This window comes from Phalangium opilio, unplaced genomic scaffold (assembly GCF_054372755.1).
Source record: "Phalangium opilio isolate 3A_F unplaced genomic scaffold, DU_Popi_V2 ptg000024l_1, whole genome shotgun sequence".
Classification (NCBI taxonomy): Eukaryota; Metazoa; Arthropoda; class Arachnida; order Opiliones; family Phalangiidae; genus Phalangium; species Phalangium opilio.
This window is the reverse complement of record NW_028324155.1, coordinates 9,337,593-9,354,214: the sequence shown is the minus strand read 5'-3', so window position 1 is coordinate 9,354,214 and position 16,622 is coordinate 9,337,593. Positions and strand designations below refer to the sequence as shown.

Below are 16,622 nucleotides of genomic sequence, written 5' to 3'. Positions count from 1 at the left end.
TCCAGCCGGGATTTATGTCCCGCCGGGAGTCCAGCCGGGATTTATGTCCCGCCGGGAGTCCAGCCGGGATTTATGTCCCGCCGGGATTCTGGCGGCCATTTTGTTTTTAAGCCTGTTTAAATTTGGAAATCGGCGTGCTAAGTTAGTTACGCGAAGTTTTTGCGTTTCCGTTTAATTAAAATTAAAAAATTACGCGTTTCTGTTGTGACAAATCTTTTATGAAATGAAAGTGAGCTTTTAAATCTTGGCGAAATTAAAGATTAACGGAGTTATATTAGTTATTCTGTTAAATAAGTGGTGTGAATGTTAAGCCTTGGCCTGATACGAATTTAATTTAGGCTTAGGACTTTGCGAGTTACAACGTAACAAAATTATCTTTATTTATAAGTGTTGTAATGGAAGCGAATTTTATTTTTAGGACCACCTTTTCCGTATTCTCTACACGGTGGAGGTCCTGGAGGTCATCCGGGGTTACCGGCGGATCTGAGTGCAGCGGCCGCGGCTGCCGCGTATTCTCAAGGTCTTCTTCATAACAACATTAGTCCCGCTGCTCTCAACTCGTATTCCAGGTCCCTGGTAAGCTCTTTTGGTGGTGGTGGCGGTGGTGGTGGTGGTCAAAAAATGTTAACGGCTTCCGAAAGTATTTCCGTTAGCAGCGAGATTTGGCGGCAACATCTTAAATATCAGTGGTTTACTGAATAAATTTCTTTTTTATCTTTAAAATGAGACAAAAATCTCCGTAAGGTTTATGCCGGTAATATTCTTAATAAGAAAAATCTCAAAAAAACTTAATTTCAAAGGTTGTTTTTTTTTTTTTACGTGACAAACATTTTTAATGTAAAGTAACATTCAAATATTGACTTCTGCTAATAGCTTAAGTTTGTTTTTAATGAGTTTAAAATGGCGGGTCAGTTTTAATTAGTTTTATTATTAATTTAGTCAATTAACGAAAATATTCCGAATTTTTGAAAAAATTTAAATATTAAAAAAAAAACCCAGAAAAAAAATTAAGTTTAATTTTTCGGCGGTTTTTATATTAATTTCACGGCGACAAAGAAGGGTATAAACAAAGTATAAATAAAAGCGTAGAATTTTGAATATATAACAAAAAAAAAATAACACCTGTTTTTTATCAAGCTGTGATTAAAAAAATTTCAAAAGAAAAATTTAAATTTAAAAGAAAAACTTAATGTTATTAAAAAAATTCCCAAGAAAAAACTTCTTCCCAATTAAACATAAAAAGAAAACGAATCAATTTACCAATTTACCGGTTTTTACTTGTAATAATTATTTAAAATTATTACGTATTATTTTTTAATCCCTATTTTGTGTGAAAACTAGTACAAAATAATAAATAAGATGTATAAATGAAACGAAAAAAAAATATATTGCAGACTTGGTGGTTTCTTTAAATTGACAGGCATACCTTTAGACCAAAAAAAAAAAATTAAAAGAAATTTTGCAGTGAAACTTGTCTGATCGGTTTAATTTTATTTAATTTTTAAACTTTAATTAAAAAAAAACGGTAAAAAAAAGTTAATTTCCCCCATCGAATTGTTTGATAACGAATCAGGTGTTATTTTTTTATACATAATATAAATGCTGGTAAATTTATTGATCTCTTTAAATTTCTAGAGAGAAATTAAATTTTTAGCCCAAATTTTTATTTATTTTTTTTTTAATTTAAAGTAATAAAAAAAAATCCGTTTTCTTTCGCTTTAGCCAAAGTTTCACTGTATTAAGTCTTTTATTTTTTTTTTACGAATTATTTTAATTGAAATTAGTTTGTTCAATTTAGTATATTTTAGCTATAAATCGTTTTTGGCTAAAAATTTTGTTTCTCTCATTCGAATGTAAGTTGCTTTTTTTCAATATTGTTGAAAATTTTTTGTTCTCAATTTTATTTACGTGAATAGGCTTAGTTAATTAACTAAGCTTATTTTTCCCCTTTGTCTTAAAAATTGTAACCTCGACAATTGGAAAGCGCGGGTGAAACGCCCCTGTTACTTTTTTGCGCAAAACCGTTGTTAATAGACATTACTAATAAGCGCATAGCGGCGCCATTTCAACAAGATGGCCCCAGGCTCATTAACATTTTTGCGAAGGTCTATTAATAGAGTTGAGATGTCGCCATTTCCGTATGACACAAAGAAAGTACAACGCCTGCGCGAAAAAGAGTTTCACCCTCGCGTTCCATGGAATATCTGTATTCAATTTAGTTTAGGATTGATTAGTAATCATAGTTAATTTTTATTTTAGGTTGGTTATGACCCACATTCCAGTATGCGAGCTGCGGCGTTCGGGAATATTCCAGGAGGAAAACCGTAAGTTATTAATAAATAACAAATTTAAACATTTTATTTAACTGACTTTTCTTTCAGAGCGTATTCGTTTCACGTTAGCGCTGACGGACAAATGCAGCCTGTACCATTCCCTCCCGATGCCTTAATCGGACCAGGAATTCCGCGTCACGCTCGACAAATCAACACTTTAAGTCACGGCGAAGTTGTCTGCGCCGTCACCATCTCAAACCCGACAAAGTACGTTTATACGGGAGGCAAAGGTTGCGTCAAAGTATGGGATATAAGTCAACCGGGAACAAAAAGTCCAGTTTCGCAATTGGATTGCCTGGTAAATTAATTTTAATTAAGCTATTAAGAATATATAATCTTTAATTAATATTTTCATTTTTTCAGCAAAGGGATAACTACATTCGTTCTTGTAAATTACTTCCTAATTATCAAACGTTGATTGTTGGAGGTGAAGCGTCGACGATATCCATTTGGGATCTCGCGTCGGTAAGATATCTTTTGAAATACTCGAGTTCATTGTATTTAATTAAATTAATTTATTGAATTTTCAGCCCACCCCTCGCATTAAAGCGGAGTTAACTAGCAGCGCGCCCGCGTGTTACGCCTTGGCGATTAGTCCCGATTCGAAAGTGTGCTTCAGTTGTTGCAGCGACGGTAATATCGCCGTTTGGGACCTGAACAATCAGACGCTGGTCAGACAGTTCCAGGGACACACGGATGGCGCTTCTTGCATCGATATCTCCTCCGATGGCACTAAATTGTGGACTGGCGGATTGGATAACACCGTCAGGTCTTGGGATCTCAGAGAGGTAAGTCCGTACCTTATATATATTCCTAATTAACATTATTGTAATTAATTCGCGATGGTGGTTTCTTCTGGTAGGGACGACAATTGCAGCAACACGATTTCTCATCTCAGATATTTTCACTCGGTTACTGTCCAACGGGGGAATGGCTGGCTGTCGGGTGAGTTCACCTTTTATTGATATCTGCATTGGGGTCAACTTTAATTAACGATGGTGTATTTGTTTGTTCGTATCAGGATGGAAAGCAGCAACGTTGAAGTTTTACATTGTACAAAACCCGATAAATATCAACTTCATTTACACGAAAGTTGCGTTTTATCTCTAAAATTCGCCTATTGCGGGAAATGGTTCGTTTCTACAGGTAAAGACAACTTACTCAATGCCTGGAGAACGCCCTACGGAGCCTCCATCTTCCAGGTACTCTTAATCACATTGGTTTAATTTCCATCCATTTACTAACCAGGATTTATTTCCTAGTCAAAGGAATCGTCATCCGTGCTTAGTTGCGACATTTCATCAGATGATAAATACATCGTAACGGGATCGGGCGACAAAAAAGCCACCGTTTACGAAGTTATATATTGAACTCGTTCATTGCAGTTAGTTAAAATGGAGTTCCTGTTATATATAAACATTTCTCGGAAAATTAAATTTAATTTTTTTCTAATTAACTTTAATGCCCATAATCATCATTTTTTGCGAAATTTCGAATCAAATGTGCGGAAAAACAAAACCAAAAAACATAAAAAACTGGATAGATAAGCCTGTGATCTTTTCTCGCCCAGCACCCATTAATGTTATTTTTAATTATTAAGTGTTCTAAATTTAATTTTAATCAAGTTTAATCTCAGGTATGTATATTTTTAAAAATATGAACCGTTTCACGTGAAAAACTAGCCACCCAACCAACCAGCCAGCCGGGACTGTTGAATAAATACTTTTTTGCGCCTATTATTAAAAAAGTAAAAATTTTATTTCAAAATTTTCAGTTGTCCAAACGTTTTTAAAGAAGGCGTTTTAATTATATTACTTAATTAATTTCGGGTAATTATCCCTTAATTTATGAATTGTAACAAAAGGATATTGATTTCCACATTCCTTCAAAATGACACAGTGTAAAGTTATAGTTAGTATATAGATCGCGCGCGGGATGGGGGGGCGGGGTCCAATGTTTTTTGGACCCACGATAACATTTTTTTCGTTCTTCCATCGTTTTTTCAATTCTTACGAAACTTTAAATTAATAAATGAACAATTAATAAATAAAAGATTTTTTTCTTACTAGTTGATTAATTTAAGTGACATTATAATCCGTATTTTATTCCAGAACTGATTCTGATCCAAGAAATGCCATTTCAGTGTCAGAATGAGAAATCATGGTTAAATAATCATTTCTAAAACGAAAAAGTTACTAAAGGTAAAATGTTTGCGAGAAAGATTAGGAGGGGAAAATGGCAAGAAGGCAGCTGTTTTATGTGGAAAAATGCTCAAACGACTCACGAGGTATTTTATTTCAAGGTGTGTTGTGTTTATTGTTATTTAACTTGTTTTAATGGGGTTTTGTGTGTTGTTCAACATGTTTTATTGTGTGTATTGTTGTTTAATGTGTATTATTGTTGTGTAAAGTGTTGAATTTATGCTGTTTCATTGTGTTTTTGTGCTGTTTTAAGTGTAAGTGTTTTAGTGTGTTTTATGTAGTTTTTGTGTGTTTTATTGTAGTTTAAGTGTTTTTCTGTAGTTCTAGCAGAAGGGAATAAGAGAGAAGGGACACACTTTATATCTCTATAATGCTTTACACTCGTAACAACAGTAACCTCAAATCAACTACCCTTCACTGATTGGCTATCTAACTTCTGTCTTAGCTGTGACGTCACATAAAAAGGTGACGTCTCGGTTGACGAATAAAAAGTAGTTTTGTTTACAACTTTACATTGAAGGAGATAAAAATGGCCGAATTTCATGTTGATAAACGAAATCAAGCTGTGCAATTAATTTAGATACACGGGTATTGAGAACATACCAAAATCAGATATTTGAAGGTAATAAATAGATTATTCTGAATTAATAATAAAAATAGAAATTAGTTTCAATAAAATACATACTTGAGGTTATAATTACACAAGAACGAAACATCGACAGCCCTAAGCCTTTGGAGAATGAAAATCTAGCAGACAAATAGGCCGCCTAATACCGCGGAGAAGTTAAAGAACTATTTTTGCAGTAAATTGGTTAAAAGCTGTGTACTTGCGCATAGTTTTCACGGTTTTCTTGAGGTTGGTCGGGCTCTTGTTACCATAGCAGGCTCTAAAGTCTCCCTTCTCTCTTATTCCCTTCTGGTTCTAGTGTGTTTTTTGTAGTTGCAGTTGAATTTTAGTGTGTTTTACATAGTTTTTGCGTGTTTTGTGTGTTTTATTGTAGTTTTTGGGCGTTTTATGTAGTTTTTTTGTAGTTTTTGTGTGTTTATTGTAGTTTTTGTGTGTTTTATTGTAGTTTTTGTGTGTTTTATTGTAGTTTTTGGGCGTTTTATGTAGTTTTTGGGCGTTTTATGTAGTTTTGTTGTAGATTTTTTATGTTTTATTGATGTTTATGTGTGTTTTAATGTTGCTTATGTGTGCTTTATTGTTGTTTATGTATGTTTTATGTAGTTTTTGAGTGTTTTAAGTGGTTTTATTGTAGTTTTTGAGTGTTTTATTTATGTAGTATCATGGCGTTTTATGTAGTTTTTGGGCGTTTTATGTAGTTTTATTGTAGATTTTTTATGTTTTATTGATGTTTATGTGTGTTTTAATGTTGCTTATGTGTGCTTTATTGTTGTTTATGTATGTTTTATGTAGTTTTTGAGTGTTTTAAGTGGTTTTATTGTAGTTTTTGAGTGTTTTATTTATGTAGTATCATAGGTAGTATTAATGTAGTTTTAGTGGATTTAATTGTTGTTTAAGGGTTTTATGTAGTTTTATCTGGTTCTATTGTAGTTTTTGGGTGTTTTATTGTAGTTTTTGGGTGTTTTATTGTGATTTATGTGTGTTTTATAGTAGTTTTTTGTGTTTTATTGTTGTTTATGTGTGTTTATTTGTTCTTTATGTGTGTGTATTTGTTCTTTATGTGTGTTTTGTGTAGTTTTTGTGTGTTTTAAGGAGTTTTTGAGTGTTTTATGCTGTTTTATTGTGTTTTTATGCTGTTTTAATGTTTTTATGCTGTATTATAGTGTTTTTATGCTGTTTTATTGTGTTTTACGCTGTTTTATTGTGTTTTTATGCTGTTTTATATTGTTTTTAAGCTGTTTTATTAAATTTTTATGCTGTTTTATTGTGTTTTTATGCTGTTTTATTGTGTTTTTATGCTGTTCTATTGTGTTTCCATACTGTTACCCCTGCTGTTTCCATACTATTACCCCCTGCTGGGACCCCCTGCTGTTTCCATACTGTTACCCCCTGCTGTTTCCATACTGTTACCCCCTGCTGTTTCCATACTGTTACCCCCTGCTGTTTCCATACTATTACCCCCTGCTGGGACCCCCTGCTGTTTCCATACGGTTACCCCCTGCTGGGACCCCCTAGCTGTTTCCATACGGTTACCCCCTGCTGTTTCCATACTATTACCCCCTGCTGTGACCCCCTGCTGTTACCCCCTGCTGTTTCCATACTATTACCCCCTGCTGGGAACCCCTGCTGTTTCCATACTGTTACCCCCTTATGTTTCCATACTGCTACCCCCTGCCGTTACCCCCTGCTGTGCCCCCTGCTGTTTCCATACTATTACCCCCTGCTGGGACCCCCTGCTGTTTCCATACTGTTACCCCCTGCTGTTTCCATACTGCTACCCCCTGCCTTTACCCCCTGCTGTGCCCCCTGCTGTTTCCATACTATTACCCCCTGCTGGGACCCCCTGCTGTTTCCATACTGTTACCCCCTACCGTTACCCCCTGCTGTTTCCATACTATTACCCCCTGCTGGGACCCCCTGCTGTTTCCATACTGTTACCCCCTGCTGTTTCCATACTGTTACCCCCTTATGTTTCCATACTGCTACCCCCTGCCGTTACCCCCTGCTGTGCCCCCTGCTGTTTCCATACTATTACCCCCTGTTGGGACCCCCTGCTGTTTCCATACTGTTACCCCCTGCTGTTTCCATACTGCTACCCCCTGCCTTTACCCCCTGCTGTGCCCCCTGCTGTTTCCATACTATTACCCCCTGCTGGGACCCCCTGCTGTTTCCATACTGTTACCCCCTACCGTTACCCCCTGCTGTTTCCATACTATTACCCCCTGCTGGGACCCCCTGCTGTTTCCATACTGTTACCCCCTGCTGTTTCCATACTATTACCCCCTGCTGTTTCCATACGGTTACCCCCTGCTGTGACCCCCTGCTGTTTCCATACTATTACCCCCTGCTGTTTCCATACGGTTACCCCCTGCTGTTTCCATACTATTACCCCCTGCTGTGACCCCCTGCTGTTTCCATACTATTACCCCCTGCTGGGAACCCCTGCTGTTTCCATACTGTTACCCCCTGCTGTTTCCATACTGCTACCCCCTGCCGTTACCCCCTGCTGTGCCCCCTGCTGTTTCCATACTATTACCCCCTGCTGGGACCCCCTGCTATTTCAGTACTGTTACCCCCTGCTGGGACCCCCTGCTGTTTCCATACTATTACCCCCTGTTGGGACCCCCTGCTGTTTCCATACTGTTACCCCCTGCTGTTTCCATACAATGCTGTTTTAATGTTTTTATGCTGTATTATAGTGTTTTTATGCTGTTTTATTGTGTTTTACGCTGTTTTATTGTGTTTTTATGCTGTTTTATATTGTTTTTAAGCTGATTTATTAAATTTTTATGCTGTTTTATTGTGTTTTTATGCTGTTCTATTGTGTTTCCATACTGTTACCCCTGCTGGGACCCCCTGCTGTTTCCATACTGTTACCCCCTGCTGTTTCCATACTGTTACCCCCTGCTGTTTCCATACTATTACCCCCTGCTGGGACCCCCTGCTGTTTCCATACGGTTACCCCCTGCTGCGACCCCCTAGCTGTTTCCATACGGTTACCCCCTGCTGTTTCCATACTATTACCCCCTGCTGTGACCCCCTGCTGTTACCCCCTGCTGTTTCCATACTATTACCCCCTGCTGGGAACCCCTGCTGTTTCCATACTGTTACCCCCTTATGTTTCCATACTGCTACCCCCTGCCGTTACCCCCTGCTGTGCCCCCTGCTGTTTCCATACTATTACCCCCTGCTGGGACCCCCTGCTGTTTCCATACTGTTACCCCCTGCTGGGACCCCCTGCTGTTTCCATACTGTTACCCCCTGCTGTTTCCATACTGCTACCCCCTGCCGTTACCCCCTGCTGTGCCCCCTGCTGTTTCCATACTATTACCCCCTGCTGGGACCCCCTGCTGTTTCCATACTGTTACCCCCTGCCGTTACCCCCTGCTGTTTCCATACTATTACCCCCTGCTGGGACCCCCTGCTGTTTCCATACTGTTACCCCCTGCTGTTTCCATACTATTACCCCCTGCTGTTTCCATACGGTTACCCCCTGCTGTGACCCCCTGCTGTTTCCATACTATTACCCCCTGCTGGGACCCCCTGCTGTTTCCATACGGTTACCCCCTGCTGTTTCCATACTATTACCCCCTGCTGTGACCCCCTGCTGTTTCCATACTATTACCCCCTGCTGGGAACCCCTGCTGTTTCCATACTGTTACCCCCTGCTGTTTCCATACTGCTACCCCCTGCCGTTACCCCCTGCTGTGCCCCCTGCTGTTTCCATACTATTACCCCCTGCTGGGACCCCCTGCTATTTCAGTACTGTTACCCCCTGCTGGGACCCCTGCTGTTTCCATACTATTACCCCCTGTTGGGACCCCCTGCTGTTTCCATACTGTTACCCCCTGCTGTTTCCATACAATGCTGTTTTAATGTTTTTATGCTGTATTATAGTGTTTTTATGCTGTTTTATTGTGTTTTACGCTGTTTTATTGTGTTTTTATGCTGTTTTATATTGTTTTTAAGCTGATTTATTAAATTTTTATGCTGTTTTATTTTGTTTTTATGCTGTTCTATTGTGTTTCCATACTGTTACCCCTGCTGTTTCCATACTATTACCCCCTGCTGGGACCCCCTGCTGTTTCCATACTGTTACCCCCTGCTGTTTCCATACTATTACCCCCTGCTGGGACCCCCTGCTGTTTCCATACGGTTACCCCCTGCTGGGACCCCCTAGCTGTTTCCATACGGTTACCCCCTGCTGTTTCCATACTATTACCCCCTGCTGTGACCCCCTGCTGTTACCCCCTGCTGTTTCCATACTATTACCCCCTGCTGGGAACCCCTGCTGTTTCCATACTGTTACCCCCTGATGTTTCCATACTGCTACCCCCTGCCGTTACCCCCTGCTGTGCCCCCTGCTGTTTCCATACTATTACCCCCTGCTGGGACCCCCTGCGGTTTCCATACTGTTACCCCCTGCTGGGACCCCCTGCTGTTTCCATACTATTACCCCCTGCTGGGACCCCCTGCTGTTTCCATACTGTTACCCCCTGCTGTTTCCATACTATTACCCCCTGCTGGGACCCCCTGCTGTTTCCAAACCGTTACCCCCTGCTGTTTCCATATTGTTACCCCCTGCTGTTTCCATACAATTACCCCCTGCTGGGACCCCCTGCTGTTTCCATACTATTACCCCCTGCTGCGACCCCCTGCTGTTTCCATACTATTACCCCCTGCTGGGACCCCCTGCTGTTTCCATACTGTTACCCCCTGCTGTTTCCATACTATTACCCCCTGCTGGGAACCCCTGCTGTTTCCAAACCGTTACCCCCTGCTGTTTCCATACTGTTACCCCCTGCTGTTTCCATACAATTACCCCCTGCTGGGACCCCCTGCTGTTTCCATACTATTACCCCCTGCTGCGACCCCCTGCTGTTTCCATACTGTTACCCCCTGCTGTTTCCATACTGCTACCCCCTGCTGTGACCCCCTGCCGTTACCCCCTGCTGTGCCCCCTGCTGTGACCCCCTGCTGTTTCCATACTGCTACGCCCTGCTGTTTCCATACTATTACCCCCTGCTGTTTCCATTCTGTTACCCCCTGCTGTTTCCATACTGCTACCCCTGCTGTGACCCCCTGCCGTTACCCTCTGCTGTTTCCATACTATTACCCCCTGCTGTTTCAGTACTGTTACCCCCTGCTGGGACCCCCTGCTGTTTCCATACTGTTACCCCCTGCTGTTTCCATACTGTTAACCCCTGCCATTACCCCCTGCTGTGACCCCCTGCCGTTACCCCCTGCTGTTTCCATACAGGGGGTAATAGTATGGAAACAGCAGGGGGTAACAGTATGGAAACAGCAGGGGGTCCCAGCAGGGGTAATAGTATGGAAACAGCAAGGGGTCACAGCAGGGGGTAACAGTAGGGGGTCCCAGCAGGGGGTAACAGTTTGGAAACAGCAGGGGGTCCCAGCAGGGGGTAATAGTATGGAAACAGCAGGGGGTCCCAGCAGGGGGTCACAACAGGTGGTAACGGCAGGGGGTCACAGCAGGGGGTAACAGTATGGAAACAGCAGGGGGTCACAGCAGGGGGTAACAGTATGGAAACAGCAGGGGGTAACAGTATGGAAACAGCAGGGGGTCACAGTAGGGGGTAACAGTTTGGAAACAGCAGGGGGTCACAGCAGGGGGTAACAGTATGGAAACAGCAAGGGGTCGCAGCAGGGGGTAATAGTATGGAAACAGCAGGGGGTCACGGCAGGGGGTAACAGTATGGGGTCCCAGCAGGGGGTAACAGTACTGAAACAGCAGGGGGTAACAGTATGGAAACAGCAGGGGGCACAGCAGGGGGAAACAGTATGGCAACAGCAGGGGGTAACAGTATGGAAACAGCAGGGGATCACAGCAAGGGGTAACAGTACTGAAACAGCAGGGGGTCACAGCAGGGGGTAACAGTATGGAAACAGCAGGGGGTCACAGCAGGGGGTAACAGTATGGAAACAACAGGGGGTAACAGTATGGAAACAGCAGGGGGTCGCAGCAGGGGGTACTAGTATGAAAACAGCAGGGGGTAACAGTATGGAAACAGCAGGGGGTAACAGTATGGAAACAGCAGGGGGTAACAGTATGGAAACAGCAGGGGGTAACAGTATGGAAACAGCAGGGGGTAACAGTATGGAAACAGCAGGGGGTAACAGTATGGAAACAGCAGGGGGTAACAGTATGGAAACAGCAGGGGTAACAGTATGGAAACAGCAGGGGGTAACAGTATGGAAACAGCAGGGGTAACAGTATGGAAACAGCAGGGGGTCGCAGCAGGGGGTAACAGTATGGAAACAGCAGGGGGTAACAGTATGGAATCAGCAGGGGGTCGCAGCAGGGGGTAATAGTATGGAAACAGCAGGGGGTAACAGTAGGGGGTCACAGCAGGGGGTAACAGTACTGAAACAGCAGGGGTCACAGCAGGGGGTAACAATATGGAAACAGCAGGGGGTCGCATCAGGGGGTAACAGTATGGAAACAACAGGGGGTAACAGTATGGAAACAGCAGGGGGTCGCAGCAGGGGGTGCTAGTATGGAAACAGCAGGGGGTCACAGCAGGGGGTAACAGTATGGAAACAGCAGTATGGAAATAGCAGGGGGTAACAGTATGGAAACAGCAGGGGGTACTAGTATGGAAACAGCAGGGGGTCACAGCAGGGGGTAACAGTATGGAAACAGCAGTATGGAAACAGCAGGGGGTAACAGTATGGAAACAGCATGGGGGTCGCAGCAGGGGGTAACAGTATGGAAACAGCAGGGGGTCGCAGCAGGGGGTAACAGTATGGAAACAGCAGGGGGTCAACATCTCACTTCTGGTAATAGTTATTATAGGGTCCTGTCGGTTACGTGTATATAAACTGCTGGATTAATTTGGAGTTACGTAAATAAATATAAATAATCTAGGCTTAACTACAAAGTTCTTGTTAACAGCAAAATTCTTACCTTTAAAGGATCACACTGAAAAAACAAATGTATTTTGATAAAATTCTTGAAAGGATTAAATATGAAATAAAACCATGTTTGAAATTTTGGGACACTTTTGAAACTTTATATATAATTTTTGTACAAAATGTAATGATGGTTTTGAATTCTACAAGTAACGTTCCATAGAGAAGGGGAGTGGGACCATTAACTGAACATATTCAGCGAGCTAATAAATAGCAATTTTCCGTTTACTTCACTTTTAAAGTCAAATTGGTGACTCATCCAATTTATTTTAATTAATTTTTCTTGACAATTGGTTTAAGATTTTTTTCCCAAAGTTTCGTTACCATTAACAACACTCACGGTGGTTAATTTTAAATATGGACAATTAATAAATTAATTAGTTTGTCCAAAGGTGTTTTTTTTTTCGAATTTTCTTGACTAATATACGTGAATATATATTCATTACCGAATACATAGTCATATATAAATTAAGATAATTACAGTTTCTTTTTCAGATATAAGATGGAACATGAAACCATTTTACAATAGAGGAACTTGTTTTTTTTATTTAACTTACGTTTCATTATATTTATTTTTACTTATTTCCATTGGTAAAAATTTTATTTTTCTCACCCTTAAGTCTAAATTCGCGTTATTTTAAATTTTTTGAATGTCATAGTTTATGGCACAACGAATTTATTCCCGATTTCAAAGTTGTTTTTTTTACTTTTTCGCGCTTTAGGGCGGCAAAAGTATCGCTCAGACCCCCTCGGCTGGCATTTCTTTTTTCTCACACGATTTTCACAGTTTAGTTTGCGATATATTTTTTTTAATATATAACTTCGTAAACGGTGGCTTTTTTGTCGCCCGATCCCGTTACGATGTATTTATCATCTGATGAAATGTCGCAACTAAGCACGGATGACGATTCCTTTGACTGGGAAATATAAATCCTAATTAGTATAAATGGATGGGGATTAAACCAATGGGGGATTAAAAGAGAGTACCTGGAAGATGGAGGCTCCGTAGGGCGTTCTCCAGGCATTGAGTAAGTTGTCTTTACCCGTAGAAACGAACCATTTCCCGCAATAGGCGAATTTTAGAGATAAAACGCAACTTTCGTGTAAATGAAGTTGATATTTATCGGGTTTTGTACAATGTAAAACTTCAACGTTGCTGCTTTCCATCCTGATACAACAAACAAATACATCATCGTTAATTAAAGTTGACCCCAATGTAGATATCAATAAAAGGCGAACTCACCCGACAGCCAGCCATTCCCCCGTTGGACAGTAACCGAGTGAAAATATCTGAGATGTGAAATCGTGTTGCTGCAATTGTCGTCCCTACCAGAAGAAACCACCATCGCGAATTAATTACAATAATGTTATATATATAAGGTACGGACTTACCTCTCTGAGATCCCAGGACCTGACGGTGTTATCCAATCCGCCAGTCCACAATTTAGTGCCATCGGAGGAGATATCGATGCAAGAAGCGCCATCCGTGTGTCCCTGGAACTGTCTGACCAGCGTCTGATTGTTCAGGTCCCAAACGGCGATATTACCGTCGCTGCAACAACTGAAGCACACTTTCGAATCGGGACTAATCGCCAAAGCGTAACACGCGGGCGCGCTGCTAGTTAACTCCGCTTTAATGCGAGGGGTGGGCTGCTTCATAATCAAAACATTATAACAAATTAAATTTATTGATACGATTCTACCATTTAAAAAAGGGGGGGGGGAGGGGGCTTACCGCTCCTAAATCCCATATGCAAATAGTTGAAGCTTCACCGCCAACAATAAGCGTTCTTCCATCAGGTAATAATTTACAGGAACGAATGTAATTGTCCCTTTGCTATCGCGTCATTACAAAAAAAATTATTATATTATTAACAAGTAGAGAAGCTTTGTTAAGTCAGTGCTTTTGAATTTTCAATTTACCAGACAATCTAGTTGAGAAATGGGAGTCTTGTTGCCGGGTTGACTAATGTCCCAAACTTTGACGCATCCCTTTCCTCCGGTGTAGACGTATTTGGTCGGGTTTGATATTGTTACGGCGCAGACAACTTCGCCGTGGTTTAAGGTGTTAATTTGACGCGCGTGTCTCGGGATTCCTGGCCCAATCAACGCGTCCGCCGGAAATGGCACAGGTTGCATTTGACCATCGGCACTCACGTGAAAGGAATAAGCCCTGAAACAGAGATGAAATACAAAAAAAAATAGTATAAGTTTTGGAACTGAACCTCATCTTTGTCCCCTAAACCAATGACATAAATCGCGAATAAACTGCACTTACGGTTTTCCTCCAGGTATCGTCCCAAATCCGGCTCTCATGGATGGGTGCGAATCATAGCCAACCAGGCCTCTGGAGTAGGAATTCAAGGCAGCGGGATTGATATTGTTATGTAAGAGACCCTGCGAATAAGCGGCAGCAGCTGCCGCGGCGGCGCTAGCGGCACTCAAATCGGCGGGGCTCAAGGCCGGATGACCAGCTCCACCAGGTCCACCGTGTAAAGGATACGGATAAGGTGCTCCTAAACCAGGTGGAAGGGCTTTCGAACCCGGAACTGGCTTTAAATTACTGGAACTGGGCGTATTTGAACCCGAACTCGTTGGAGTGACGGATTTAGAGATGGGGGATAATGGTTTATCATTCTAGTGGTAAAAAGCAAGAGTTAAAAAAAAGGGGCAAGAAACTAAATTAAAAAAATTACTGATATAGGTAGAGGTAGGGCTTACCAAATGATCTTTATGTTTCGAAATGGGCGTACTACTACTGGATGACGATCCACTTCGGCTCGAAGGTCTCTCTCTTTTAGGAATAACTCCTTGGGTAGCCCCTCCGCCAACAACACTGATACCCCCGGTACTACCGAGGAGACCTCTACTATCAGTGCCGTTTTCTCTAGGAGAAGGGGCTTCGCCGTTTGGGGGAGAAATAGGATCCTGAAAAACCCCAAAGCTCAAATTAAGTACTTAAATTAAAACTAAAATTATCAACTTACTTCATTTGATACATCCACCACTAAATCTTGATCACTTTTTTCATCGTCACTACCCTAATTAATTTGTAAAAAAAAACAACACATTAATTAAGTCCAATTTAATTTTTAATCTTAAGTATGGGGGTAACAAAGTGGGCCAAGTTACAATTAACTTTTTCATCATATTTGGAATCCACAAAGGTACGCTACAAATTAAGAAGGAATTTATTTTCTAGACGAAATCCAATTTAAATTCGTGATAAATGATCAATCAAGAACGGCCTTCGCTTAAATTCCTTCTTAAAATAGAGAGATTGAGCAAAGCTATTTTCAATCGGTTTGCTTAAGCTCTCGCGCGAATGTTTAAACAAGTGGTATAAGAGTTTTACCCTGGACTGCTCGTATCTTTTGCGGAGAGAACTCACGTGGTCGTGTTTCTCCTCCTTTCTAATGCGCTTCTTGTCTTCGGGGGGTTCGGAGGGGGACCGACTACCCCCGCGTGACCTTTTGTCTCGCTCCTGAACCGACGAAAGAGGTGACAATGAATTACGCTGCCAAAATAAATAGCGGCGACAAAATTAACCACCTTCCCCAATTAAACAAATTCGTCTACTTACTTGTCTATCGTCGTTATGAGCTGAAAAGGAATGGAAAATATAGTTAGTGTAAAATATTTGCGCCACTCTTTTGATAAATCGATAATAAAGTAAAACTCGAAATAAGCCTAAATTCGTGACAATTTTGGAATTTTCCCAAAGCTCGGATTAAATTCGACCGTGATCAAGTGTTTTTTCCCCGTTCGCGAACAGACAGGAAGTAATTTTAAATAAAGGGTTCAGATTTTGCACCGACACCCTTGATACGTTCTTTCTTCGGGTAATACCATGCAGGTAAGCAAATAGATTTAATGTAAACTTTATACATTATTTCTATTTTCTTTTGATATTAGATAACAATGGGAAGCCATTCCCGGAGGTACTTACCACTATTAGATCTCTTTTCTTCTAGACGGTGGTCTTTGAGTCCGGCTGAACTTGAGCCAGAGTTGACCGCCGCCGCGGCCGCTGCTGCAGCGGCTAAATGCGCTGGACCACCTGGTCCGACGGCTGGACCGGAACCGGCCCCTCCTCCGGCAACGGCGGCAGCCGCGGCTAGAGAACTGGACAGGGCTAGGAGACCCGTGGCACTAGTGGGAGGTAACGTTGGTCCTTGCAGTCCGGCCAAAGCCGCGGCCGCCGCGTGAGGCATCATGGGAAGAGGTGGTGCAGCGTGCGCGTGAGGTGGTAATTGTTGAGCGTGCATTTGTTGCTAAATTCCCGGATCAAAAAAAGATAGGAAAAATAAAGAAAAACCCAAATTAATCATGGAATCGATGTTTCGAATATTATTTGTAATGAAATTCCGACCAAAACCGCGTGAATTCAGCCTTATTCCATTAGAGACATTAATGGCAATCAATTGTTTAAAAATGGCAATTTTAAAAGGTTAAAGTGAAATATGGATAAATAAGAAACAGTTTTGATCGGTTCCTAACGTGACTAATCGTTTAAGGTTAACTTTAATT

General features: G+C 41.6%; 2 protein-coding genes across 4 annotated transcripts in view; one reads left to right on the top strand and one right to left on the bottom strand.

Annotated features, from left to right (window-relative positions):
• LOC149692763 (transducin-like enhancer protein 4) overlaps positions 1-4,398 on the top strand; it is a 28,876-nt gene extending 24,478 nt beyond the window's left edge. For both annotated transcript variants that reach the window (XM_089868634.1, XM_089868635.1), the window contains exons 14-21: positions 419-576; positions 2,260-2,324; positions 2,382-2,631; positions 2,697-2,798; positions 2,864-3,121; positions 3,196-3,278; positions 3,355-3,535; positions 3,596-4,398. In XM_089868634.1, coding sequence (XP_089724760.1) covers positions 419-576; positions 2,260-2,324; positions 2,382-2,631; positions 2,697-2,798; positions 2,864-3,121; positions 3,196-3,278; positions 3,355-3,535; positions 3,596-3,703 — 1,205 coding nt within the window. In that variant the 3' untranslated portion in view covers positions 3,704-4,398. The remainder of the gene's footprint in view (positions 1-418; positions 577-2,259; positions 2,325-2,381; positions 2,632-2,696; positions 2,799-2,863; positions 3,122-3,195; positions 3,279-3,354; positions 3,536-3,595) is intronic.
• A 7,773-nt stretch (positions 4,399-12,171) lies between these two features.
• LOC149692762 (transducin-like enhancer protein 4) overlaps positions 12,172-16,622 on the bottom strand; it is a 53,285-nt gene continuing 48,834 nt past the window's right edge. Inside the window, exons 9-20 of one of the 2 annotated variants that reach the window (XM_089868632.1) lie at positions 16,042-16,366; positions 15,676-15,695; positions 15,448-15,609; positions 15,080-15,133; positions 14,814-15,020; positions 14,371-14,729; positions 14,016-14,265; positions 13,828-13,929; positions 13,485-13,745; positions 13,336-13,418; positions 13,080-13,260; positions 12,172-13,009 (exon numbers count right to left, since the gene is read on the bottom strand). In XM_089868632.1, coding sequence (XP_089724758.1) covers positions 12,902-13,009; positions 13,080-13,260; positions 13,336-13,418; positions 13,485-13,745; positions 13,828-13,929; positions 14,016-14,265; positions 14,371-14,729; positions 14,814-15,020; positions 15,080-15,133; positions 15,448-15,609; positions 15,676-15,695; positions 16,042-16,366 — 2,112 coding nt within the window. In that variant the 3' untranslated portion in view covers positions 12,172-12,901. The remainder of the gene's footprint in view (positions 13,010-13,079; positions 13,261-13,335; positions 13,419-13,484; positions 13,746-13,827; positions 13,930-14,015; positions 14,266-14,370; positions 14,730-14,813; positions 15,021-15,079; positions 15,134-15,447; positions 15,610-15,675; positions 15,696-16,041; positions 16,367-16,622) is intronic. The other variant, XM_089868633.1, reaches the window with a different exon arrangement.